Below are 27,062 nucleotides of genomic sequence, written 5' to 3'. Positions count from 1 at the left end.
AACATGTCACTTTTTCTTAAGACACTAACCCACATCGACCCATGTAGTTAAATTTGTCAACCCATTTTGACCCAAAAATAAGAATGTGGAATTTCAAGTGACCCATTTTGACCCATTTAATTAAAACCTATGACCCAAATCAACACATTTGAATTTTAAAACAACCCAAATTGACCCATTTGGAATGGTTTTGGTCAAGGTTGCCATCCCTACCTCAGACCCTCATTCCTTCCTAGCCTTCTTAGCCTAATATTCTCAAAAGGCTTACACACTATCACTTAAACTTTTAATGAACTATATATCACATAAAATATACATGAGACAGCAATCTTGTCCTCCAATAAAAATATATTCGAACTTACTAGGCATATACTACAGACACCGAAACATCACATAAACAAAACATATAAGCAAATGGAAACTTCATTTTTTTTTAAAAGCATTCATATCTAGGGGTGTAAGTCGGGTCAGGTTGTCGGCTTGGCGGGTTACGATATACTTATTCGTGTCATATCGTGCCAAACTCACTTAAATTTGTGTCGTGTTTGGATTGACCTGTTTTATGTTCATTAACAAATATCAGTAATATCTAGCGACTTATTAATAATTTACAAAACTACTTACTCGGATTCATACGGAACCTTTTTTGTATTTTGTACTATTTTACTTGTTTCGGTACACTAATATCTCATTCCCAATTAAAAAACATGGATTTATATATTTAGCTCGAGATTAGAATAAGCGAATGGGAATAATAGGAGAATGGGCAGTTAGAACTTAAAACTAATAAAATAAACTTTTTGGAAGTAAAGAGTAGATAAAAAGATTCAAAGGGGAAATTAAATTCACATTTAAAAGTTAATAGTTGTATGAAAAAATAAAAATCAAGATACTTATCTTTAAACTTTTACACATTTCATCTCTAAAATAACTCTTAACGGGTTAGCAGGTCAACCCACATTCTAACAGGTCATGTACGGTTAACCCGTTTTTAAACGGGTCGTGTTCGGGTTGGCCTAGTTAAGAAAGCGGGTTGTGTCAGCTGATCCAAAACCTGTTTTTTTCCAGGTCTTGTCCCCTTTAATATCCTCAAACTAGCAATAACAGTTATGATGTAAATTAAGTAACAGATGCAAACAAAACAGATTTCAATATTCAACAAATAAGCTGAAGTAAACTTACGGAGCCATCCAGCGGTAGGTCCCAGTCTCGGGTGTCATCCCTTCGGTCTGCACCTCAATTCTAGCAACCCCAAAATCAGCAATCTTAATGGACTTATCAGCAGATATTAAAAGATTATCCGACTTCAAATCCCGATGTATTAATCCAAGTCCGTGCACATATTCCATCCCACGTGCAACATCAAGTGCCTGCTTAACCGCCAATTTCAAAGGCACCGATCGGTTCTGTCTCTTAGTCAAAAACTGCCTAACCGAACCACCTTTTGCATACTCTGTTATTATACACCACACCATCGGTTTCCGACACGCACCAATGAACCGAACTATATTCGGATGCTTTAATGTTGCAAGCATCATAACCTCCTGTTGAAACTGTTGCTCCATAAGGTGGGCCCGCTCTAGATCATTCTCGGGTTTTTCCAAAAGCTTAATAGCAACATCCACACCATTGTAACTACCTTTATAAAGCTTACCAAACGCACCTTGCGCAAAAGCAGGTCCCATGAAAAGTTGTTTCAAATCAATCGTCCACTCGTCAAAGTTTTCAAGACCCTCAGTCGGGAAACGAGGGTCTAACAGAGCTCGAGCTATCGCATCATCACTTAAACCGTGAGACGGTCTAACTTTACTCACACTCTGCGCATCAAAATAACCGTTTTTTACACGTTTTAGCCCTTGGTGGTTTAAGATGCGCGTGTGTGAGTCGTTTGACCCGACACTACTGTTGTCAACAGACATGGCGACTGAGCCGCCACCGTTGCTCATCTGCAAACTGTTGAAGCTGTCGATTGACATATGGGAGCCCTCACCGAGTTTATGGTAAAATGCTTGTGACAGATCAACAAAGTTATCATTGCCATTGTTCATACCCGGAAACTTTGAACCCACCAACATTTTTATCAGATAAATTAGAACTACCTTTAAACACTACTTATTCATCGATTAATAACGAGCTGTCAAATTCACATCTCACACTAAATACCTGTACCAATAAAACTCAAAACACTCAGATCAGTAGCAATAAATCAAGTGATTAATCGATGCCAAGGTGCGATTTTTACAACGATGACTACAGTTGATTGAATGATTGATTGATTAGGATAATATGTTTGACAAGAGAGCTGTATATTGAATTAGTAACATGGGTTAAACCCTAATTATGATTTCTAAATTTTAAATAAGCCTAAGCATAAAACCCCAAATTAATTGATACCCATATAAGTGCATCACATCACAAATGAAGCAGTTTGAGATAGCAATAGATCGCTAAAAATGGAATTAAATTGAGATAGCACCAAGGAGGACTTACATATAGATTAGATGATGAAGAGGATTTGATTTGATTATTGAATTGGCGACTGAGACTCTGATTATTCGAATAGAGAGAGAGAAAGTAATAATAATAAGAGAGAGAGAGAGAAGACGAGTGAATGAAGAAGATTGGAAATACAAGAACTGGTCGTCTCAAAGATTTTATTGTTTTCTTTAATATTTCTGTTTTTCTTTTTCTTTTTTCTGATAAAGAAAGGAACATGTGACTATAAATAAATTACTTTATTTTAGGAATAATACCATACTAGGTTATTAACCCGTTAATGATAAAGAGTGAAAATATTGAAATTTTCGAATAAATACATGTCATTTAAAAGGATAACATAAGTTATATGTTATTCGGGATGACAACATACTTTAAGTTGTAAATAATATTGGTACGAAAACCAATGATTGTGAAATACAAAGATAAACCCAAACAACATTCAAATTACAATTTTTGAAAACATAATCAAAAGTTAAAAATGTAAAATTCATAAGCTACTAAAAAGACTTTCTTATAAACCATATTTATTCTTTATTTGTAATTTTGTCTTCCTTGTTTAATATAAGAATTTTAACACCACTCTTCGCTCTTGATAAAGCTACATAGAGTTGTCTGTGTGTAAATATCGGGTCTCTAAAAAATATGTCAACTCTTGCTAGAGATTGACCTTGACTTTTGTTAATGGTCATTGCAAAACAGACTACAGCTAGAAAAAACTACATTCTCTTCAATTTAAACGAAAGAATCTTATCGGGAGGTGTGAGACCACATTGAATTATATAAGTGCGATAACCAGCATCCTTGTGTATTTTCTTTTTTAAAATCTAAAGACTAATGTGCTAAATGTATCATAACTAATGTTCGCTATGTATAAATGGTTTTACTAAAGAACACATCTAGATCTACTGTAAGAAATTGTGCTGCTTCTATTTATCAAATTATCATTTGATGAGCAGAACTATTAATTATGAAGAATTTATATAATAAGTAGTTTTTAAAAAAATATGGCTAAATAAGCATGTTTCTAAGCACAGAGGGACCAAATAATTAAAACGCTAATTATAAATTTATAATTGGATATAGACAGCTGAAGTGTAAGCGGATGGGTAAACTACTAACTTACATTTCGACAAATAAGTAGCCTCAAAGATACTCCGCAACGATTGACGATGTGATTTTTAACTTGAATTTGATCAGGACCTTTGCTCAAAGTCCAGACTACCCCTCAGCCGAGATTTACGTCTACACCAAATTCAGTGACTCGTTTTAACAAATCTGGCCCATACTCAACAAGTTCCGAAGACAAACACTTGCCATGTATCCGTGAAATCAAATGACCCGTAAAATATATATTTTAAATAGTTTGCAAAAGCACCAAATTTATCTTGCATCAAAACTTTCAAAAAATAATTTGACATGTTACTTTTTTTTATGAAATCTGTTAAAAATTAAACATACCCATAATAGTGATACATAAAGCATTATCGTAATAACTGTCCCAAGTATTTAGTCCTCTAATGTCTACAGGCAGCATGGATGTGTTGTTGAGGGCTTCATCTTTGCCGTACCAGCCGATCGCTCCTACGTTGACGTTGTTGTTTGTTTTTTGAACGGAAGCTTCGTACTCGAAGTTTGATGGGGTGGAAAGCGTGGACTAAGGTTATTTCGGGGACGGGTGATTTTGCTAGGTAGGTGATTTTTAGTGTAGATACAGATTTGGTGTTGAAATGGCGCTTTTACGGTACATATTGGATTTCCTAGTTGCTCTTAAGATTTGTAATTTTCTAAATTCAGCTATTGTTAGGTCTGTAAATGAACTAAATGTCAAACTTTTGGCAGTAAGTTCGTTTATATCCATTTAGTTAATAAACGAATGGACATGAACACAACTTTTGTTCAATTAGTATATATTCATTTAAATGAACAAAAATGAGATTTTAGTTTTGTGGTTTAACAAGTCTTGGTTTAGAAAAAGCTGTTGACTTTTTGAGTCAAACTGCAGTGCCATTTGGTTCACATGTCTGATACAGGGAAAGACCTGAAGAATCTGCTTGAAGATGATGTCCTCAAAGTAGTTCTCAGTTCAATTCATCTCTCAAAGTCTTCAGTTTTTAAATTTGGAGCCATCAAAGCGAACCACAATTGTAAAGTTGTAAGTGTCTCATATACTCTTACCTTAAAAAGTCAAACTTTTTTATAAGTAGTGCACATATGGGATGTGATATTGTGCTAATTACAATTCAGAAATCAAAAGTTACTTCCTTCCATGAAACAATTGGTGTCTGTGAACAAATTACAAGCATACCCATCCCGGATTCTTACACTCGTTTGACTTCAAGATTTCTTTTTTATGGCACCTTACTCTTCCAATTATTCTCTCGGAAGAGTGCCACTGGATTGTGGTCCCGGCTTCCTTCATCAGTGCTGCATGTCTATTCTGCATTAAAGAGGTATTTCTAATCTATGTTCTTAACTAACCCAAATGTTGTTTGACTTTTAAGGTCAAACCCACCATTTTTCACACATCAATTTCGCTATAAATATGAATCTTTTCATTCCATGTTGATAAACCATGTTGAGCAATTAAACCCCTAACTTCTCCATCTCTTCTTTTACTCCAATCACCTTCCCCTTTGCCTTCTTCATATTACATACAGCACACGAGCACAAATTACTACAAAAGTGTTAAAAATTACTCGCACCAACAAATCAAAGCATCAATGTTGCCCGTTTACCTGCCACTTTACTGTAATCGCTTTGCTTGATATGTGACATTATCTCTTTTTATAAAAAAAAAAAAAAAACATCAATTGAACAACAAAATAGAATCAAAGCTCTGTTTTTTAATTCGAATGAAAGCACCAAAATCAACAATTGATTTGCCTACCAAACATTCCTAGCTCATACTTATAGCATATGGGCGGTAACGGTTGCTCCTGGCAGTTGATTTAGTTGCGGCCCTTCAGTACGACCATTCAATTAAATCAATTAATTGACTTCAATTTTTAAATGATTGCGTAACCGTTAAATTCATGGCATTTCCTTCAACTATTTTAATCGATTGAATAGAAATTAAATGATTGCACTATTGAGTTTCCGTCAATAGGATCACATTCAACACAACTTAACTAAGAACATGAGGGGCATTCATTCATTGAATAAACCTTTTGTATGTAAAGGGTGGGAGAGTAATTTAATAACCACTTAAGCATAATCAACTTGTACCAAATGCTTTAAAAACTTATTAAAATATTGGCAAATTACTTTTTCTGTTCAATTATGAAATGACGTATGTATCCTTGTGCTCTAATTGTGAAATGACTCTTTTGTCAATCACTTATGTTTAATAATAATAATATAATAATAATAATAATATAGATAATATAGATTAATGGAACATTAATACAAAGCATCGAGAGAACGCCATTACCCCTTTCATAGTTTTTCTCTTCAGAAAATAGCGAAGCAACAAACCCTGCAATTTCCCAGAAAAAAAATATGAGCAGTTCTTAAAAGGTGTTTAGGATTGCTTATTAACTTAGAACTCATAATATCATGACTTATCAAACAACATATTAACCTTTCTAAAAAGTTAATAAGTTAAAATGAAGCTTAATAAGCAATCCCGATAGGGGTGTTCATCGGGTTAACCCAATCGTGTTTCGGGTTAATCGGGTCAAGTTAGTCGGGTTTTTCTTAAAAATTATCTAACCCGCAACCCGAACCCATTAAGGTTTGGGTTATTCGGGTTTCGGGTTAGTCGGGTCGGGTTAATCGGGTTAACCATGCTACTTTATAACTTTAAGTTGATTTTTGTGTTTGTAACTTGTAGGTTGCAAAAAATTATCATTCCCCACAATTTTCAATTTCTTTTACAAGTAATTATCTTACAATAACATATACTCATGCCCGTATTCGTTCATCTAACTTTAAACGAACACGAACACTTAATCGAACAAATATTTGTGTTCATGTTCGTTAGTTAAAATATGAGCATGCCTGTGTTCATTTATGTTCGTTTATTTAAATTCTAAACAAATAGTTCACGAACATAAATAAAATAATTAAACAAAGATAAACGAACATGATGGAAGATATATCTACATACATTAAAAAACAAAGCATACATATATAGACATAAATGAACACATCTAAATAAACAAAAACGAATATAAAACATATTAGGGTGATATAATTTCTTAATGCAAATAATATTTAATAATTTCCTATCAATATGTAAACTAACACGAACGAACGTAAACAAACTTAAATAAACGTTCACAAACATAGATGAACGAGTGAAACATGCGTTCATGTTTGTTCATTTAATTAAATGAACAAAACATAAATGAAATTTCTACCGAACGATTCATAAACAAGCAAAATAATTAGCTTCTATATAAACTTACATTATTGATTTCTTTGTGCTTATTTTACCCTTTCATCATCATATTCAAAGTTAAGTATAACCACTAATCGGGTTAACCCGAAACCTGACTTTTTTCAATAATGAACTCGAAACCAAATCCTATTAACAATTCGGGTTAACCTGAATAATCCGATTAGTATTTTTTTACCCTATTTAACCCGATCATAATTAGCTTGTTCGGTTTCGAATCAGGTCAGTTTAATCGGGTTAATGTATTTTGGACAACCGATACCCCCTTAATAAACAAAATACATATTATAAAAAAGAAGTTTGGATCCACCGGATCATACCCAGCTCCGGCCGACAACACACACTTGTTCGTCGTCTTTGTCTCTCAGCTGCAGCTCCGTTAACGCCTGTAATATTAACAATTTTCATGTAATTGATCTGGATTTTTAGTTTCTATACATTATACCAGTTCTAAATTCAAGAACCCTAAATTTATTTTTCATATTTGATCATTTTATGTTATGCACGCAAGGTGTTTGATAATATGTCTCAGAGAGTACATTCATGGAACTTGTTAATAAGTTGCCGTTCGTAGTAATTGTTAACCATTTTGTTGCACATTTACACAAACACAGTTGTTAATAGTATTTGTTGTTATGTGTGATTTGATATGAATCGTTTTTCTCAAGAACTTTAAAGAACCAATTTTTATGTTGAAGCTATATTATTTAATATCCAAAATCAAACTTGTTGATAGTCACAAGGGGATTTTGGGTCCAAAAACTTATTGACCAATAAGATTCGTGTTAAAATCTGATAAAAAATTGAAGTCGGGCAGTTTGGTGTTAATGTTAAGTATGGCATTTGGTGAAGTTGGAATATGATTTCTTCGGGATTGATGGAATAAGTGCTAGCATCATGTTGTATTATGTTTCTTTTGTTAGGTTTTTGTATGAAACTTATCAAATTGTGGAGCTTATTCGCTCACTATATAATATATATTTACTCTTTGATTGCTAATATTACTTGTTGACTTTGACGGAGTTAAAACAATGTCGGTCAGATTGGTTGCTAGGAGATTAGGGAGCAAGTTATTACCCCGGTTCACTCCTGCCGCTACACTGCATTCCCACGCTACTAGCTTCGGTATGTCAATCTTGCTACCCTGATATTATCTTTCAATTTTTACAATGCCTAAGCCCCACTGTATATCATATAGGTGTTACTTTAAGTGATTTAGTTAAATCAAATTTTGCATATAATATGTATATGCTTATTAAAATTGCAATTAAACATAGTATTAGGTTAGATAAAACGACCCTTCTCATTGCTCAAGTTCTATGCCAGCTAAAACTAAAATTTATCTCATCTTGCTGGAATTCTGATATATAGAACGTATGATGTACACTAATTTTCTTCTCATAAGAAACATTTTAGATAGTGTGGTTGTAATCTTACAAGTTTCTTAAAGAATTTCTTTTGGTTGCTTTTGTGTGATAGTTGGTTAGGCTGCCGTATTCAACAATAATTCTACATGGTGTTCTATTATGCCCCTATGGGGGTGTTTGGCTGAGCTTATTTTTTTTGCTTATTGCTTTTTGGAGGGGCAAAATGTCCAAAATGCCCCTCCAAAAAGCAAAAAAGCTTCAATTTGGTGCTTTTAGGTGCTTTTGGAGGAGCATTTTGGACATTTTGCCCCTCCAAAAAGCAATAAGCAAATAAAATAAGCTCAGCCAAACACAATCATAATACTCAAAAACCAATAAAGTTCATGTTTTGCTGCTAGCTCATGGAAATGTTTAAAATCCAATTTTGAACACAAGTTAAAATTAAGATCATAAGCTTATCATACATGTAACGTAAGGTAATCATTGTTGATCTTGTCTACCTTATTAAGAATATTTGAAACAGTAAACCACTGTAGAATATAATCATCAAGCATGTAGTTCTAAAAGGGACACTTGAGTGATACTGGTGGCTAAACATCAATATCTTATAGGATCATAAAACAAATGAAAAATCTTTGCACTATCTTTATGAAAAAATGACCTTGTATTGACTTTATAATGATACTGCAGGATTTAAACAAGTAAATGAAGAAGAAAAAAGCCAATTGGTTGGTAATGTCTTCACCAAAGTTGCATCAAACTATGACTTCATGAATGATTTGATGAGCGGTGGATTGCATAGGTTATGGAAAGATAGGTAAAGTTCAAAACTTAATTTCATCTCCCACCCGTCACACGTCTACTATCAATTTCATCAAGTCTCACTCTTTTTCCAGATTGGTTTCAAAACTGAGCCCGTTTCCTGGGATGAAGCATCTTGATGTAGCCGGTGGGACAGGTCAGCATTTTTTTCATTTTATAAAGCAGAAACTTTCTTTCAAAGAATCTGATGTCTATTAAACTTCACAGGTGATGTTGCTTTCAGGATTCTGGAAACTATTAATAGCGTTAACCGCAGAGGCATGGAAGATACACTTGAAAATGATTTGCAGGCAGAAACTCAGATTTATGTTTGTGATATTAATCCAAACATGTTAGATGTTGGTAAAAAGCGGGCCTTAGAAAGAGGTAAGTATCGATAATCGGTTAAAATATACACACACACATCTATTAATATACATGTGTGTGCGCTTTTTGAGCTGGGGTTCTCTTTGGAAGCAACCTCTCTATTCCTTGGAATAGAAGTACACATCCCGCTCTCCCCATGCCCTGCTAATAGCCTTGCTATTGGTGGGATTTTTACTGGGATTGATTGATTGATTGTATGTGTGTGTGTGCATATATGTAGGATCTGGTTCATTTCTGAACCAAATAACTTAAGAACTTTAAGAACACTTAAAAACCAATCATGCTATTTATATATTTTATATATTTAATACTATTTGAGGGTGGTTTTGTCATTTATTATGCGTACTCATAGTATGATTACATATATTGATACATATAAATTGGTTAGTACACATAATTCTAATTTGGTTATTAAACATATGTAAAGTTGTGATTATATATCTGTAATTACAAAATTACATACGATAAATGACAAATTTACCTTCAAATAATAGTAAATTAGATGTAATAACTGACAAACTACCTTCAACTACTGTAGGGCTTGGAGATCTGGGGTCCCTTGTATGGGTGGAGGGTGATGCAGAAAAGCTTACTTTTAAGGACGATTCAATGGACGGGTACACTATTGCTTTTGGTATAAGGAATGTTACACACATTGAAAAAGTTCTTGCTGAAGCATACCGGTACTTCTGTACCTTAAGCTTTCATTTAACTATTTGTCACGCGACATCAAAATTTACATGATAAGTATTTTGTATTAATAAATAAAAATTATTCTGGCTAATAGTGTGTTTTTTAATCAGGGTACTCAAAAAGGGAGGGAGATTCCTTTGCCTTGAACTCAGCCATGTAGACACTCCAGTTTTCAAGCAGCTGTAAGTACTCACAAACTTATAGATGAGTTGTTAAACATATAGTCAACATTTCACTTATGAGCGTCAAACAAATCGCATTTACAGTTTTTTACATCCTTTTGTTTTGCTTCAAGCAAAAGAACTAATAAGTTGAATAAACCTTCAAGGGGCTGGTGTTGTGGTAAGCGTTTGAGTCCCTTTAGCATAAATCTCAAAAACCTAGTTTTGAATCCAGCTTTCACTGGTTTTCTGCCTATAATCCTCTCGTAAACTACTTGCCTAACTCAGGTTGTGTTTTACTTATGTGTATTGATGTGTCCCATGAGTTTACCGGTAACAGGTTCTTACTGTTAGGAAAAAAAAACACCTTTGAAGTATTATCAATTCAAACTTTGAAAAAGTTATATATTATGTTGAATTTTTAAAGTCAAAACCGGACTCCTTTTTCAAAGAGGGAAATTTATTAATTCTATATCTTTCACGCCCTCTTACCGTTTTGTTTTGTTTATTCAACAGGTATGATTACTACTCATTCTCAGTCATTCCAGTTGTAGGAGAGCTTGTTGCGGGAGATCGTGATTCTTATCAATATTTGGTGGAGAGTGTTAGGCGTTTTCCTCCTCAGGTATGATTACAAACACTGTGTTCTTTTTCAACAAATAATTATTGTGTTAATTATGATCGAAAAAGTATTAATACGATAGTAATGAAAATCTTTGAATAAAATGATTCCGAAAGTTCCATCCATAAAACATTGACTTTTGTAGGCTTTCAACCCGTTTGACCCACTTTTAAGTTTTACTTTCTGGTTGGTGCTTTTACAGGAGGTTTTTGCTTCAATGATTGCGGATGCTGGATTTCAAAAGGTCGAGTACGAAAATCTTGTGGGAGGAGTGGTTGCAATCCATTCCGGGTTGAAGATTTGAACTGTTTTCATGCCGGGATTACAAGAGAAGTTCATAAATGGAGTCTAGGATGATATTAACTACAGGATGCATGGTGGTTAGTTTATATTGTTTTCTGTTCTCTTGGTCTTTTTAACTGTTTTCAGTTTTAGTTTGGATTTAGTCTTGTAATTTAATAAAACATTTAGGTTTGAAAGAAAATCTAAACCAATACAAAAAATATAGATTAATCTAGTTTACCTATTTTACCATTTATTTATTAATAACCTTTAGTTAACTACTTTTTTGGTATGTTAAAATATGCGAATAAATAAGCGAATTTAAGCAATTTAGTTGAATTAGCCCCTGCTTCCCATGGTGTTAATTTCTCTATTTAATGACCTGCATGTGCAATTTGTTCTATATGATGTTGAATATTTTGCTACGCTAAGAATCCTAGTTCCAGTTTACGAGCTTAACTCGGATCAGGGTCCAAAGCTTCACCAAAGTACGATGAGGGCGATTTATGTGGATTGAAGACTCCATGTAACTAATCTCGCTTAAAAATTTAATTGCGTAAATCATATCCAAATTTTTCATTGATGTCAGGTTGTCAGCTTAATCCCATTTACAGTTTTAAACATGCAAAGATTTGCATTGTAAAGTATTTGATAAAGTATACATTGGCACATTTTCAAAAGACATCTCAAAAGCTTTAGTGTTCGAAACGTGACTCGAGAATTGGTGATCAATCTTCCACTTGCATTTTTCTTAAAAGTATATGCACACGATATTAGTATAAAGCTATAACGCAATAAATACCCATGCAAGAAAATTCAACACTCGAAAACAACTCATCAAAAATAACCAACTGGTGTGTAATATAGCGACATATGGTAGTAGACCAACGTATGGAATGTGTATTATACGCAAACGATATATAAACATAGTAACTCATTTTATGCTACAAACTGGGTTCTCGCAACGTCTCCATGCCTTAACCAGTTTACCCATAGATTACTCATCTCATAATCTCTAATTTCATCTCACAATCTTTTTTTAACCTACACTTAGTTTACCTACTCTTGATGAACATGTTAGTACTCTTGAATATTAATTAACCTGGATTTCATATGACACTTAAAATACCCTTCACTTGAACTTAAAATTTTCTAGCTATAATACCAAAAGATAGGACGTTACACACCATTGGTTTATTGAAAAGAATAAGGATGACTATCACACCTAAACTTAATGGGCAAACCCAAAACATCCGGGTATGGGTTTAATTTAAAAAAAAAATCAAACAGATATGAGGTTAGGTGATACATAATCCGATTACTCGAAAACTATACCCATTTACCCAAGAATGAGATTAGGCGATGATCCGATTAATACATTAAAATATACTCGTTAATCTAGTTATAAATAATAAATTGCATGAGAGAAAACAGGATAAATCTCAAAGTCATAAGCATCTTCTAAGAGCATCTCAATGGTGTGATGTGGCAAGCGTTTGTATTCCAAGTGAAACCCACAAACTCTATTGTGAGGGAGGAAGAGGAGAGATGGAAGATGAGAGCAATGGGGGAGGTGGGCAAACGGCTACAACCGTCCTCTCCTAAGGATAGTAATCAAACCTGAACCTGATGAGAAAATCCGAAACCCGACGTTATTAGGACGGGTAATACCCGACCCGTTAGGGTTGGGACGGGTTTGGATTAATTTTTAATTTTTTTGTGGGTTTGGGATTTGCAATATATCCGATTACCTGATAACATAAACTCATTAACTCGGTTATATACCAGATACAATTGTTTATATTATATATACAATATATTATATATATATATTATTTGTCGAAACTTGTTTATGAAAATAATTTGATACATTTTATCTTTATACTAACCATTTTAGTATTCGATTAATTTTATTTACTAAAATTTGATGGAAACATGACTTTTTGAGCCGACAAATATTTTAAGTAATATATATATATATATATATATATATATATATATTAAAAAGGGGATTAAATTCCTCTCACAAAGTCACTATTCTTTTTACTATTCATTTTTTGATATTTTATTAATTATTATAACCATTAATTCATTAATCATAATTTCAGAAATAAAAAATAATAGTTGTTACTTCCTTTATTATATTTTTTTTGTCAACTAATTAAAATATTTAACCAATTATATTTTTAAATACTAAACTTGGACAAGTGTCGGCTTTACATATCTTATTTTTGGTTAAACGATTTTTTTAAACTTTGTTTTCATATTTTTTATAGTTCGTCTTTACAATGACCGAAACTTTTTTCGTGATTTAAAAATATCTCAATGTCGCATGGTTTAATCCGCGTGTCAATGTTCGATACCTAGCTCGCCTTTAAAATATTTTTTTTGGATTACCGCTAATACCTTGTGTTGGTACCGCTGATACGAACCGAATTTGTGTTGGTTCGCAACAGTAACATGCAGATCTTTTTGGTTCCACATATGAAAATTTGTTGTATTTTGGTATTGACCGGGGGGGGGGGGGGGTTATTTCTTTTGTTTAGTTTTGATGCCGTAACTTGATATAGACTGACTTCGCATCGACTTGCAACGAGTTTATGGTTTAACATTTTTACTTATGTTTTTTTTTGTTAGATTTAACGGTGCCGTCATGAAGCGTGGGTCCTAAATCCTAGTTTTATATTAAAATGAGTTAGTTATATGAAAGTGTGACCTAATTTTAATTTGAGGCGAGTAAAAGGCAAGCTAAGCCTGTTGCCGAGCGCCGCCGTGGTAATGTCATCTCGACCGGAGCTGCAGGCACCGCCTGAGATATTTTACGACGATGTTGAAGCCAGAAAATACACCTCTTCTTCTCGTATCGTAGGAATTCAGGTATACATACATATCTAATATAATTTATATCATTATTATTATGATGTTTTATTATTATTATTATTATTATTAAAATCTCAGGCCGAGCTTTCAGAAAGAGCAATAGAGCTTCTTGCTTTGCCTGATGATGGAATCCCTAGGTTGCTTCTTGACATTGGTAACTATCAACTTATTACTGTTTGATTTATAGTTATTGTTATTCTTGAATGAATATTATGATTGGCAGGTTGTGGTTCTGGCCTTAGTGCTGAAACAATATCTGAACATGGACATCATTGGATCGGTCTCGATATATCGCCCTCTATGCTTGGTATTATTATACACTTGTTTACTCTTTAGATGAATATGATTATATCATTGTGTATGAATGGAATTTAACTAATTCAGATGTGGCTTTGGAGCGCGAGACCGATGGTGATCTTATACTTGCTGACATGGGTCAGGGCCTAGGATTACGCCCCGGAGTCATGGACGGTGCCATTAGCATCTCCGCCGTTCAGGTTTATATATATAGTTTTGAGTTTATATGCTCACAAGTTTAATTATTCCAACAGTTTTACTAATATTATTATTATTATGTAGTGGTTGTGCAATGCTGATAAATCTTGTCACGAGCCTCGATTGAGATTGAAGTATGTGTAGTTCTGTCTCATTAATATCAATTAAAGTTCACATATTACATAATATAATCATGGTTTCATTCATCATGGATATGTCATGTGTTTACTGCAGGGCTTTCTTTGGTTCACTTTATAGATGCTTGAGTCGGGGAGCCAGAGCGGTATTTCAACTGTATCCTGAAAATAATGCACAACGAGAGCTTATTTTAAACTATGCTATGCGTGCTGGATTTGCTGGTGGTGTTGTCATCGACTACCCTCACAGGTATAGTTCATTTTAAATTTTATGATAAATAATTTCAATATATTATATAGTCAAAATTTATGATTTATATGTTGATTTAATAAATAATATTTTGTAACAGCTCAAAGAAAAGGAAAGAGTACCTTGTGCTTACTTGTGGGCCACCTTCTGAGAGTACTGCAACACCAAGTGCTAAAGGTGAAGACGGTAACAGTAGTTCAGATGATGAGAGTAGCGGCGATGAGGAGAACCAAACTGTAAGTTGTAATATAATTCGTCTTTGGAGATCGATATGTATAAAAAAAATATTTTAAGTGAGCAGTTTTGCTCAATTTTTTGATTACTTGTGCAGGTGAGTATTTCAGATAGGAACAGGCCACGAAAAAAGCAAAAGATAACGAAGAAAGGTAAGAGAAGATCGTGGGTGTTGCAGAAAAAGGAGAAGATGAGGAGTAAAGGAAATGTTGTGCCTCTGGACACAAAATATACCGCTCGCAAGCGCAAGGCCCGTTTCTGATCATGTTTGATTTCTATATACATGTGTCGTCTGTGTTTTCTTGTTACATTTGAGAGGTGATATTAGACAATGCATCGAAATTTTTGAGGTTTTGTAATTTAATACCTTATGCATTTAGGGTTTCATTTTTGGTATGAAAAGTACCGTTTTTAACTAAAGCTTGATAACTTGAAAGCAAATAATATGTAGTCAACGATCAACATTATCGCATCAAGCTAAGCGTCGAACCTGAACAACGGTTTGTCATGACAGACAATATGTGGCTCAAACTGGATTTTGTTATAATTTTTTTTCTAAATGTTATTCTACACATCAATATTGTGAATACCATTCTCCTTTAAATCTGTGCCATTTTGGCCCCCAAGGATGGAGAATACGTTGTAGTGTTCATTTTTCGTTTGATACGTATTATGATCTATAACGTAGGCACGTTACCAATCTCGTAACACTCAATCATGCCTAACAGAAATAACATGAACTTCAAGAAGAGATTTTGATTGATGCTAAGCAGATTGGTATCTATGCAAATCTTTATTCAACAATTATCATGAGATAACAGTAGCAAGAGCCCTTCCTAGCTAAACTACATGTTCAAACCACCACACTTTAACAAATAGGTTCACCAATTTACAAGCACAGCCCGCTATTCTACGTTTATGTACCACCATTGTTCAAACACGATCTATACAGCATGCCGACTGGCACTTCGAGAATTTTGTGAAATCCTATGAAACCCATGTTTCAATAAATCTTTGTTCCGTTTTCATTTTCAGAATCAACGCGTTCAGCAGCAGGCTATGAACCTGCTCCCTGAAGTTCTGCAAGTAACAAAAGTCAAAGCACTGAAATCACTTTCAAAACATGCGTTTTAAACCACAGAAGAAATAAGAAACACACCTTCGCCATATAATTGTTCAAAGCGCGCAAAAATATGTTTCCCATAAGTATATTTCTTCAAAGAATTGAGATGAATCTTTATTCGACCAAGTAACACTTCCCTCTCATCAGCTGTACACGTTTGAAGAACCTTTTGAATAACATAATTTGCAAATTGGTCTTTCACCATTGCCTGCAACCATCAAAAACATTAAAATCAATCTTGTGGGTTCCACATAGAAAAGATAAAAAAAAATTGAATATATGCATATAACAAAAGGATTACTCACCAATAAATTATCACTATTGTCACCTAGCCCAATGATTTCTTCGATCAAGATACCCCGTGCTGTAGAATCAGCATATTCCAAACACTTCTCGATTACATTTGATGCAAACTTATGCTGGCTTAGTTGTACAACATGGCCCGCCAACTTGTGTGCAATTTGGTTTCTTTCCTCAGGCTTTCCCCTCTTTAACACATGCTGCAAGTGACATAACTACTTCAGATATGCTATGCAGGATAGGGCTGTTTTAAAAGCTCGTGGCTCACTCAAAATCATTTCGTTTGTAAACGAGCCGAGCCCGAGCCAAGGTAAGCTCGATTCATTGGCTCGCTTGTATGGTTTTGTTTTTCTGACTCATTGTCTCATTTAAATTAAAGCACAAATTTTAATATATATATATATATATAAATAATAAATTTCGTAGCTTATTGATTATGCATTATGTGTATATTAAAATAATTTTTTTCGTTTATACATATACCAATATCTGGAAATATAAAATTTATTATCTTTTTAAACAAATGAGCTGGCTTGAGCTTTTTACAACCCGAGCTCGAGCTCAACATTTCAGCTCGTCAAAATAAACAAAACGAGCCAAGCAAATTGGCTTGACTGGTTTATGACCCTAATAAAAAGACAGGTCAGGTCAAAATGGGTCAAGTTGGGTTGGCCTGCAAACAGCGTTAGCCCATTTTTGGTTAATAACTAACATGTTAACTGTGATTACCAAAACAATATAATTAGAATAATATTCTAAATAAAACAAACTTTGGTGACTTTCAAACCATTAGACTGTTCCCCTTTTAGCTATTTTTTTATTTGACCCGGTTGAGATAAATCACACAATCCAAAACAACCCATTCATAACTAAACGCGTCAAAATTTCCACCTATAATAAATAGTAAATCTTCATCTAAACAAATCACAAAGATGATGAAAAACAAACCTGAGTTACATAATTGCCATACTGGTCCTGTGCAAGAGTATATACGGAATCCAATATCTCATCGACTATAAACTGACTTTGTAATTCATCTGTAGAGTGTTCTAGAACCCTCTATTAACAATATAAAATGTTAAATCAAGCACAGTTAAAAACAAGAATTAAGAAAAAAGTAGCATTAACACCTGTATGACACGACACCCGTATGGATGTGTTGAAAGAGCTGCAACTTGACCACGAAACGACAAGATTGCAAATCTAATTCTCTCCATCGGAATACTCTCGATACACTTTTGTATCACGTGATTCCCGTTTTGATCACGAACACACCTGAGAACATGCCCGTCAAGCTCACTAAGAAGCTTGATTTTTTGTTCAACCTCGATAACATCAAGGGCCTAACAGATGAAGGGTATTTTAGACATTTCAAAAACAGTAAAACATAAAAGTAGTTATTTACCTTTTGGATGACTCGGCAGCCGTACATTTGCAGACTCAAAGGCAGTATTTGACCTTCGAGCTGATTTGCAAGCTCCCTCCTTTGCTCTCTGGTTCCATACTCAAAAAACTGCAAGCACGCAGAAGTTGATATGAACTATAGGAAAGAAATCGGTCAGATGAATTAGTGTGTGAAATTACGAAATTATCCTTTACCTTTTGAATAACATAGTTACCGAATACATTGGTGATTAAGCTTGAAGCATTTGGAAGAACTTCCTTAAATACAGATTCCTTGTCCTCATTGCTACAAATTTCTAACTTTTGTTGAATGAATCGACTTCCGTGTTGATCACCACTGCGTTAATATTTACAAATATGACATTATTCTTTGAAAAGACGCAATACAAAGAGGTGCAATTTTGACCCATTTACTTGCAAAAAGAGCTCAAACGGGTCGAATAAAAAATATTGCCCTTTTTTTTTTATCAAACTTAACTCGTTAATTATTTACAAAATTGAAAATGGAAAAGAGAGATTTTGGGTCAACCCATCCGGCGCACTTGTTTCGATATGAAATTAAAAAAACCGACCGACTTTGATGAGATGTTACCCAACCCACTAGGGTGTGGATTAAACTGAAATAACCGATCAGTAACCAAAAGTACCAAACTAAACAAAAATCAACGGTTTGGATTTATATTTTCATAAAAAAACGAACTTTGCCGGTAACTTCCGGCAAAAGAGTGAACCGAGTTTATGAATTTTCATTATTCATTTTGAACTTTAGGTAATTCATAAGAATTTAATAAGTAGGGTAACCCAAATATTTTGCCCTAATGTATCATAATGAATTAATTATTAATTTAACAAAAAGATTTAGGCTGATATTCATTATTTTGGGCAAAACAAAAAATGAAAATGATCACTCAAATCTTTTATGCCCAAATGGTAGAACCCGAAAAACTCAAATTAAACCACTCAAACAAAATTTTCAGTTTTTGGTCCAGTTTGAGCCCAAAACCAACCATGCACACCCTCTGCGACCCGCCCGTCTTGCCACCTCAGCAAGGTACACTTGAGATTATAACTCATTTACCACTCACCAGAATTCAACAATGTGACCAAAAATATCAGATAGCTCAAGCCGACGACCTTTACCAGATTTCAATTCTTCAAGAAATGAATAAGATTTTGGATCTTTGAAAACCTGATTTCCACCATACGGCCTCATTCCGTTTCTTTGAAAACCGACCCCAGCGATCGGGGATCCAGGGACGGGTGAACCAGCATACGTTGTGTTCGGGAATTGTAAAATACCCATATTGGTTGGGCTTCCTAAATAATAAGGATTTGCAGCATCTATTATTCTAGGGTTTAAGTTACCATGACCTAAATTTCCTAAAGATTGTAGCTTTTGTAACTGGTCTTCTCCAAAAGTAGAAAGTTGCAAACTTTCTGCATGTTGAGGTTGAATCAGTAACCCAGGATGCCCGGGATGCCCATAAAACTTGTTCAGATGTTGACTTTGACCTTGACCGATATAGGGTGAAGGATGAATGTCCGAAGGCATTTGGATTGGGGCCGTATGGAGATACCCAGGTACGTATGGTGAATTAAACGCATACCCGCCAACGGTGTATTGTTGAGGAAAGTACATGTTTGTGTAAACGTGATTTGCCGACATCATATAAGCCAACCCGGACGCATATGCCGGTGCCCCTTGTGCCTCAGATGAGTAATTTGAGGGAGTTAGAAGAAACTGATTCATCCCAATATAAGTTTGACTTTGTGAGACTACTTGAGGGTGTGGGACGTTGACTTGAAGCATACTTCTTTGTGGCCAGTCCCGTTGACTTTCTGTATTTGGGATACTAGATATGTTAACAGCAACCATTTCTTTTGTTATGCTTGAAACATCATCTTCTGATGAGTTGGAAATAACTGTGGCTTCATGATTATGTGGAGTATCTTGTTTTGCCGATTCATCATCATCGACTTCTTCCTTATGAGTAGCAAGATTACTCTGAGTCAACCGGGTCGAGTCATCAACTGATGTTAATCTTGGATTATTTGTGGCGGTTGGTAGATTCCGTACATGATGTCGGTTTTGATCTGAAATTAGAGGTGGAGGGAGTCTCGGGTTCAAATTGACATGACTCGAATAATATTCAAAATAAGACGGGTCAGCACGAAGTTGTTCTTCAGGCTCGGTACCACTTGCAGCAATTTTGTGTCTAGAAATAAGATTTTCAATAGCTGCAAATGAACCTTCTATATTTGGAGGTGCACTTCCGCTTCGATTCGGGCCCGAATTCCTCTGGTTTTCTTGAAAGTTTTGACCTTTTACCACTAATCCCATTTCCTCATATGTACCCTGTGATGCCCATTTTCCACTTGCTTCCGTGATTCTTATCGGGCTTTCGGTTGCCATTATAATTATAAGAACTGAAATTTCCCACTTTTTATGTCCAAATTGTCACATCTTTTACCTTTCTTAACTTCCTACAAATTCAAGCAGCTTCATGACACTGAAAATTTCAAAACAAAAACACATAGCCCTAAATTAGCACACACCTCTATAATAACTAATTTATGATTAATGAAGTTCTTCGCTTTAATTAGCTAACAACCATCATCACCCTAAATTAGCACACACCTCAATAATCTATTTGAATTATAGTTTCATCAGCTTCACATACAAAATTAACAATCTTTATCACTTCCTAGAAGCTTCAAATCAAGAAAACAAGAAACCCATATCAAAACAAGCAAAAAGCTACAAACTTGATCAACCTAACAAATCTTTTTGATCAAAATAAACTCAAGATTCTCCAATTCAACAAAGACCCATATGAAATCATGCAGTTTCTTGAACACCCATATGCTCATAAACCAAGTATTACAAGCATACAACAACTTACAAGCTCAAGTTCATGAAACCCTAAAACCAAAATCAGTTTAATCAAGTGAAGAAAGAGTGAAATTAAGAAGATTCCCACCTGGGTTTGGTGTGTCACAGCTGCAGATAGATAACAATCTTGAAAAATAAACCCTAGATTCTTAAGGAAAGGTACTGCTGATGAAGAGAAAAAAGGTGTTGAAAATGAAAATGAAAATGTGTGTGGGGTTTGGAAAGAAAGGACATAATAATAATAATAAAAGTTGCTAATTCCAATCTTTGGTTTGTTTTGTATTTTGTGTATAAAGAGGGAGAAACGACAAAAAGGTAACCTGCCAAAGATTTTTTTTTTGTTTGAAAATAGGAATGCATTTGATTAGATTGCTGCAGTCAGTCAGTCAGTCAGTCAGCAGAGCAGACATTTTCTTTGAATGGCAAATTAGGGTCACTCACGGATCACTAGATCATCATCGTGTCACCAACAGAATCACGCGATCATATCCATCTTCACTAGGCAATAATGCCTAACCACCAATTCAGAAGGAAACCCAATAAATCTTGGGAAAACCCCCCTTGTGGGATTCGAACCCAGGACCTTATGGTCCCTAAGCCTTATCCCACCACCAAGATGTCACTAGACTATAACGCCATGAAAATAGTAGTAAATGGAAAAGTAACAAAATAGTAGTAAATGGAAAAGTAACAAACAGTTTTTTTTTTGCTTGTTTATCTTTGGCATAAAAGGGTAACAAACCATGATACTAAATTGACTTTTCTTCTCGATCGGTGTTTTGATTTTGTGGTAAATTATTAGGCCTACCAATTATTAATACCTGAGTTCTAGTTTTAAAAAGAAATTTTAACGGTCTACTATTAGTTTGAGGCTTTAAAAGTTCGAACCCAAATTTGACTTTTAAACTCCGAATCTAAAACATTTGGGGTATGTAATGCGGCAAGTATTCAAGTTTTGAAACCCAATATGAGATTAATTTTACAATCTTTTGCAGGTATAAGACAAGGTCTTACAATCAAATATGTAAGGTATATGCAAATAAGATGGTTATATAATAGGAAAAATGGGTCTCCAAAACCTATTTTTATTTTCCTTTGTTTGCTGACTACTTTCCTTTTATAAGTGGTTCTCTTTGTCTTTCAAATATATTTGGCTTTCAAAAAAATAAAATCACAATAGGAAAAGAACATATATGTGTAACTTTAGTACTAGTTTTATAATAATTTACTTGTTATAGGTTAAGGATATTCTTTCTTCTCGCTATGTGCGTTTAATGTCTTTTCATTTTAGTCATATCTACTGTAATAAGAAAGTGTCTTTAATTCAATTATGTAAAGAGTGTGTCTCCAAAACCTGGTGTTGTATGTTTAATTCCTACTTAGCGTACATTGATTGGTAAGCAAGGAACTAGTAATCAAGTTCTCTTAACAAACTCCATGTGTGCAACAAAAAAAATGCTACTATTCTAAAATCAAGGGATTCATTTATCAACTCATTCAATTAAGGTGTCTTTCCGCTGGCATCTTTCATTCAAGCCTTTTTATTTCCTTTCCGGAAAGAAAGAAATGCATTCATATCACAAGATTATCATGATCTTAAAGTGAGAGACTATAACCAATATGGAGAAAAAAAAAAGAACCTTGGGGCTATAGTCCCATTTTCTTAACACAGATGCTTAATTTGACATTCAATAAGTAGAAAATTAAGGTAGCTCATGCGCTTTTTGGCTCCTTGTTATAAAGAGTGAAGTGACCTTCGGAATATGAATAGGGCTCTTAGGTGGTGTGTTCGTGGAGGCAAGCTGAAGGAAGAGCAAAAAGAAGGTCCTCTTCTTCCGTTTTACAAATGGAATAAGGAACTCTATAACTCACCCTGATGAAAAACGGGCATTAAAAAAATAACCACAAACCTTCTTGTTTAAGGAAAAAAACCGTTCCTATCTACATCGTCGAAGAACAGTGTCGGGGCCTTATGCGAGGCTAGCTCTATCTACTAGCGGAGGATTGATCATAATTGCAGCGAAACCACTAGGTTATATCTCGTATGTGATCCTGATCTGCCAATTTCTTTGACTTGAACTCTCCAAACCTAGCTTCCGTCGTCAACCTTCATATCTTTGAAGTGTTATTATGGTAAGAGTTATTATGACCGGATACGTGATGTAAATTAAATAAACTTTTCTTTTGTTTTCTAGTGTTACAACATTATAAATTTTGGGTAAAATCTATCATTGATTTAAGTAAACTAATCATTACCACCCGTCTTAGTTAGTCACCGCCTTTACTGACCACATCTCTAGTTGATTTTTTTTATTCAAAGATTTTAAAAGTTATTTTCATTAAAAACAACCAAACGATTTACAACGAAGTGATAGGTAGGCGGACAACAAGCTGCGCCGCAACCCCCTTTTGGATAGCATACCCAATCCTACTAAAAATAAAGTTTCGGTTCTTATGAGCCGATAAGTTACTATCCACGACTTTCTAAACTCTATTCAAAATGTCTACAGCATCCGGAGCTAAGAAACCAAAAGTGTCAAAGACAAAGAGGATAAACATGTGTTGATTCTTCAAACAGGCTCTCTCGTGTTTAGCAACTTTGCCCGATGCCTCCTTCAATACTGTCTGACTTGCTACAAACCCATTGCCCTTAAGTTCAACAAGAGGAGACACTCCTGCGAGGTCGACACAAGCGTCTTTTCCCCACACTTATCCAAAAACAAGAATATCAGCCGGTCGTAATGTGGACCTTCATTCAAAAGGATCCGTTAAAGTTTATAGGAGAGAAAAAAAACATAACCAATAATGAAATTTTGTAATATAATTTCACAAATTAAAGCCTAGAAGGGGAAAAACAAAAACAAAACAGAACAAAATCACTAATAATGAAAATTGTCCCATGCAACATGCGACATACCCAAAGTAGGGTAATGGGTATTTTATGTCAACTCAAATTATACATTTCATTCTCTCTTTTTCTTCCTTTTTTAATTATTATTATTATTATTATTATTATTATTATTATTATTATTATTATGTCACACTCGAAAACTTTATCACTCTTTATTTAATGGACTGACCTAATTCTACCACACTCTACTATATATATTTATTATGTCACTCTTCATAACATACCAACCACATAATTACTTTTGCTCAAATATTTCAGCCTTGGCAATTGGCACAACCTTAACCTATGACTTTAAATATCGCAACAAAAAGACATTAATGATGACGTGCCCAATATCCCCACTACATTTGACAAAACACAAAAGGGACCATATATATATTATTAATCAAGAAACCAAACTGTCTAGGCTCTAGACAACAAAAATCACTCAATTTCATAAGACAATTTTACTTTGGATGTAGAATCTTGCGTCGCCTGCGAGGCTTCTCTCGTTTTGCAAACATCTTCTCATAGTCATTAAACGGTCGGGTGGACCCGTCTGCCAAACTCTTGAACTTCCAACCACCACCGTCCCCACGCTTCCGCAAGGCCCCATTTTCTCAACCGTTATTTCCCACCCCTCTGACGGGCGTCTTCTGCTGTATTTGTGAACCTTCACGTGATATTTCATCTGTTAACGAGACAACAAAACAACATTAACATCTCCAAAAAGACGGCTGATGTCTGAGAATATATAAGAAGATTGTTTTTTGAAGGTTACCTTCTGCTTGTTGAAGTTGAACCTCTCAAGGAACTCTTGATATAAAATCTCATCTTCTTTCATTGATATCTCAGTATAGCACCTCATCTGGGTCCTTAATGGTCCCATCCCAACCCTCGGGAATCACTTTGAAATCCAGTTTGTATGGTAAAGCCGTGACGTGAATTTCTCTATCGTGCCACTCAAAAAATCTGCAAAATAACAATAATACCATCAAAATAAAAAAAATTACAGTATATATTATAGACACCTTATCGTTCTTGTATAAATATGCAGCAGAAGTTAGGATAGTTCTACATCCAGTGAAAAATCTGAGAACTGTTCGGCAGAAAGTTCGTTTATTTACAAAATGAACAAACATGAACACATGTTTCGCTCATTCATTCACTCTAATTTAAGTTTGTTCTTTTACGCCATTTATGTTTATTTGTCAACGTTTGTTATGTAATTCAGTTATTTATTTTAAATCCACTACAACTTAGTCTGCTTTTATCATTTTTAGGCCCGACAGATTGATGTTCATGTTTGATCTTAACTGGATTTTGCTTGGTTATGTTTGTTTATCTATGCTCAGTTATGTTCATTCGTTTATATCCACCGTTGTTTATACTATTAACAAACGAACATAAACAAACTGAACACGAACAAGAGAACGCCCTTAGTTTAATTGTTCATTTCTGTTCGGTTCGTTTACAGGCCTATCTAGATCAGTTACCTCCATATTTGCATTATAAAATGTAAAATGTTTTTTTTATCTGGTCATTTTAAAAATCCAGCATCATCTGGTTTAAGAAAATATATAAAGATATCAAAGTTCAAAATCTGATTATTTAACTTACTCGGGGAAATTGTCAAGCAACTGCTCAACAGAATCATCCAACGGCCGACCAAGTTTCTTTTCCATTTTCTCTTCATCTTCTTTCAACCATAAAATCGCATGCACCCTTTGCCTCATAATCCTATAATCTTTTGCCAACTTCTCAACCGTATAAACTTTCAGATTCTCCTTGTGAAGCCGGTACATTTCAGCCTTTTCTGAATCCTTCAAATACGCGCCTCTTGCCCCAGGCTTGATTGAAAATTATAAGATACTGTGTTTGTGACGGTTTTTAACGGTGTGGATCTTGCATTTAGAGATAGCTGGGATAACACACGTGCGAGTGATCACATGTTTACCGAGTATGCGTTAAGTCTACACTTTGCAGTTTGTGTTATCAAAAATTCATACCGGATAAAAGTATAGATATAAAACCAGCAAATACGAACGATGTTTATATCACTTGATTCCATTTCAAATCATATAGCCATTAAATCTCAAATTAACAGAAGCTTAATTGTAAGCAAAATGTGATACATAATCAAGAAAATGAGTAATAAATAGGCCAACTTGCATCTATTGGGTCAGTTTATAAACACTTTATCTGAAAGCACATACTTGTCCTATAAAACAGTCTGAAAGTTATTATTATACTTATTCCTTTATATAAAGTTGTTGAAAGACTTAATTACAATTTTGGCTCCTATGGTGAGGCCCAAAACACAGCTTTCAACCCCGTGGTGGTTTTTTTCACAGTTATAGTTCCCGTAGTGTTTTTTTATTTGCAATCGGGAGCAACCGTTAATCCCAAATTTGAAAATCATGTGAACAGGCGCTAATAACCTTGCAATTTGCAATCTCGCGGTCTGTTAACTTATGCAACTTTGACCCCGTTTCAGTTAACCTTTTCCCTCCAAATCTAACAACAACTAACGTTTGATTTTTCATGTTTGACCCATTGACTTTCAATTAAACAAGTTGACTTACAATTTAAGCTGCTTATTACTCAAATTAACAAGAACAAAAGTAATTTTGATTATCTAAATGGTTTAATGCCTAAGCAATGTAAACACACTTTTTGACTATCTTAAGTCAAACTGTTAATATGTGCAAGATTAAGCAAGTTGACTTTCAATTGCATATACAGTACATATATACAGTAGATGCATACACGCACATACATACATACATACATATATACACAGTATTTGACTATCCTAAGTCAAACTGTTAATTTGTACAAGATCAAACAAGTTAATAACCTATTTAACTAACAAGTATGTTATGAATAATAATGCCCCTGTATACATTACCATTGCTAATTGACAACCTACACACACACACACATATACACACACACACAAATACATACATATATATACACATAATTATCTACACACACACATAACATATATATACACACACACACCACTTAATACACACCTACATGTATATTAGGGGTGTGCAACTTAACCACCATAACCGTTAACCGAACCATAATCGATATAACCGAACCATTTTTAACCTACACACACACAGACACACATATATATATACACACACACACACAAATACATACATATATACACACATAATTATCTACACACACACATAATATATATACACACACACACACCACTTAATACA

At 34.4% G+C, this 27,062-nt stretch overlaps 3 protein-coding genes and 2 pseudogenes across 8 annotated transcripts in view; 2 read left to right on the top strand and 3 right to left on the bottom strand.

The window, feature by feature from the left end:
* Positions 1–1,103: 1,103 nt before the first annotated feature.
* The window catches only part of LOC143564242 (serine/threonine-protein kinase STY13 pseudogene), a 178,492-nt pseudogene continuing 152,533 nt past the window's right edge, over positions 1,104–27,062 (bottom strand). Inside the window, exons 1-2 of one of the 2 annotated variants that reach the window (XR_013140826.1) lie at positions 2,487–2,645; positions 1,105–2,163 (exon numbers count right to left, since the gene is read on the bottom strand). The product of XR_013140826.1 is annotated as a serine/threonine-protein kinase STY13 pseudogene, transcript variant X1 (transcript). Of the gene's footprint in view, positions 2,164–2,486; positions 2,646–27,062 lie in introns of those variants that run through there. The other variant, XR_013140827.1, reaches the window with a different exon arrangement.
* On the top strand, positions 7,907–11,557 carry LOC143564232 (2-methoxy-6-polyprenyl-1,4-benzoquinol methylase, mitochondrial-like). Its single transcript, XM_077051573.1, has 8 exons — positions 7,907–8,023; positions 8,956–9,082; positions 9,162–9,223; positions 9,295–9,453; positions 9,992–10,136; positions 10,257–10,328; positions 10,824–10,932; positions 11,132–11,557. Exons 1-8 carry the CDS (start codon positions 7,930–7,932, stop codon positions 11,231–11,233), a joined length of 870 nt encoding a protein of 289 aa, XP_076907688.1. The 5' UTR covers positions 7,907–7,929; the 3' UTR covers positions 11,234–11,557.
* On the top strand, positions 13,929–15,633 carry LOC143564241 (18S rRNA (guanine-N(7))-methyltransferase RID2-like). Its single transcript, XM_077051579.1, has 8 exons — positions 13,929–14,088; positions 14,170–14,245; positions 14,315–14,398; positions 14,476–14,588; positions 14,671–14,720; positions 14,821–14,973; positions 15,074–15,209; positions 15,305–15,633. The coding sequence occupies exons 1-8, from the start codon at positions 13,990–13,992 to the stop codon at positions 15,467–15,469; spliced, it is 876 nt and encodes a 291-aa protein (XP_076907694.1). The 5' UTR covers positions 13,929–13,989; the 3' UTR covers positions 15,470–15,633.
* Positions 15,953–21,134, bottom strand: LOC143564240 (pumilio homolog 5-like). 3 transcript variants are annotated; one of them, XM_077051577.1, is made up of 9 exons: positions 21,016–21,134; positions 19,120–20,544; positions 18,230–18,371; positions 18,036–18,143; positions 17,761–17,973; positions 17,579–17,689; positions 16,636–16,830; positions 16,367–16,538; positions 15,953–16,287 (listed from the first exon to the last, which is right to left on the bottom strand). In XM_077051577.1, exons 2-9 carry the CDS (start codon positions 20,445–20,447, stop codon positions 16,265–16,267), a joined length of 2,292 nt encoding a protein of 763 aa, XP_076907692.1. In that variant the 5' UTR covers positions 20,448–20,544; positions 21,016–21,134; the 3' UTR covers positions 15,953–16,264. The 3 variants fall into 3 exon arrangements, with proteins under 3 accessions (XP_076907692.1, XP_076907690.1, XP_076907693.1); XM_077051575.1 differs by having other exon boundaries at positions 20,938–21,061; XM_077051578.1 differs by lacking the exon at positions 21,016–21,134 and adding an exon at positions 20,810–20,850.
* On the bottom strand, positions 24,285–26,363 carry LOC143564246 (protein GAMETE CELL DEFECTIVE 1, mitochondrial-like; annotated as a pseudogene). Its single transcript, XR_013140828.1, has 4 exons — positions 26,259–26,363; positions 25,438–25,667; positions 24,599–24,789; positions 24,285–24,508 (listed from the first exon to the last, which is right to left on the bottom strand). The product of XR_013140828.1 is annotated as a protein GAMETE CELL DEFECTIVE 1, mitochondrial-like (transcript).

The sequence above is a fragment of the Bidens hawaiensis genome, unplaced genomic scaffold (assembly GCF_021521415.1).
Source record: "Bidens hawaiensis isolate Kalapana, Puna unplaced genomic scaffold, B.hawaiensis_p1.1 tig00021837_1, whole genome shotgun sequence".
NCBI lineage: Eukaryota > Viridiplantae > Streptophyta > Magnoliopsida > Asterales > Asteraceae > Bidens > Bidens hawaiensis.
The sequence above is the reverse complement of the archived record's forward strand: the minus strand, read 5'-3'. Positions and strand labels throughout refer to the sequence as shown.

Bases quoted from the DNA above. Each gene is read 5' to 3' on its own strand.
- LOC143564232 (XM_077051573.1), top strand. From the start codon at position 7,930: ATGTCGGTCAGATTGGTTGCTAGGAGATTAGGGAGCAAGTTATTACCC. The intron at 8,024-8,955 runs GTATGTCAATCT...ATGATACTGCAG, and splicing joins TTCCCACGCTACTAGCTTCG to GATTTAAACAAGTAAATGAA. The intron at 10,933-11,131 runs GTATGATTACAA...GTGCTTTTACAG, and splicing joins TTAGGCGTTTTCCTCCTCAG to GAGGTTTTTGCTTCAATGAT.
- LOC143564241 (XM_077051579.1), top strand. From the start codon at position 13,990: ATGTCATCTCGACCGGAGCTGCAGGCACCGCCTGAGATATTTTACGAC. The intron at 14,721-14,820 runs GTATGTGTAGTT...TGTTTACTGCAG, and splicing joins GAGCCTCGATTGAGATTGAA to GGCTTTCTTTGGTTCACTTT. The intron at 15,210-15,304 runs GTAAGTTGTAAT...TTACTTGTGCAG, and splicing joins GCGATGAGGAGAACCAAACT to GTGAGTATTTCAGATAGGAA.
- LOC143564240 (XM_077051577.1), bottom strand. From the start codon at position 20,447: ATGGCAACCGAAAGCCCGATAAGAATCACGGAAGCAAGTGGAAAATGG. The intron at 16,831-17,578 runs GTTTGTTTTTCA...TGTCACTTGCAG, and splicing joins ATGGCAATTATGTAACTCAG to CATGTGTTAAAGAGGGGAAA. The intron at 16,539-16,635 runs GTGAGTAATCCT...TGATGGTTGCAG, and splicing joins ACAATAGTGATAATTTATTG to GCAATGGTGAAAGACCAATT.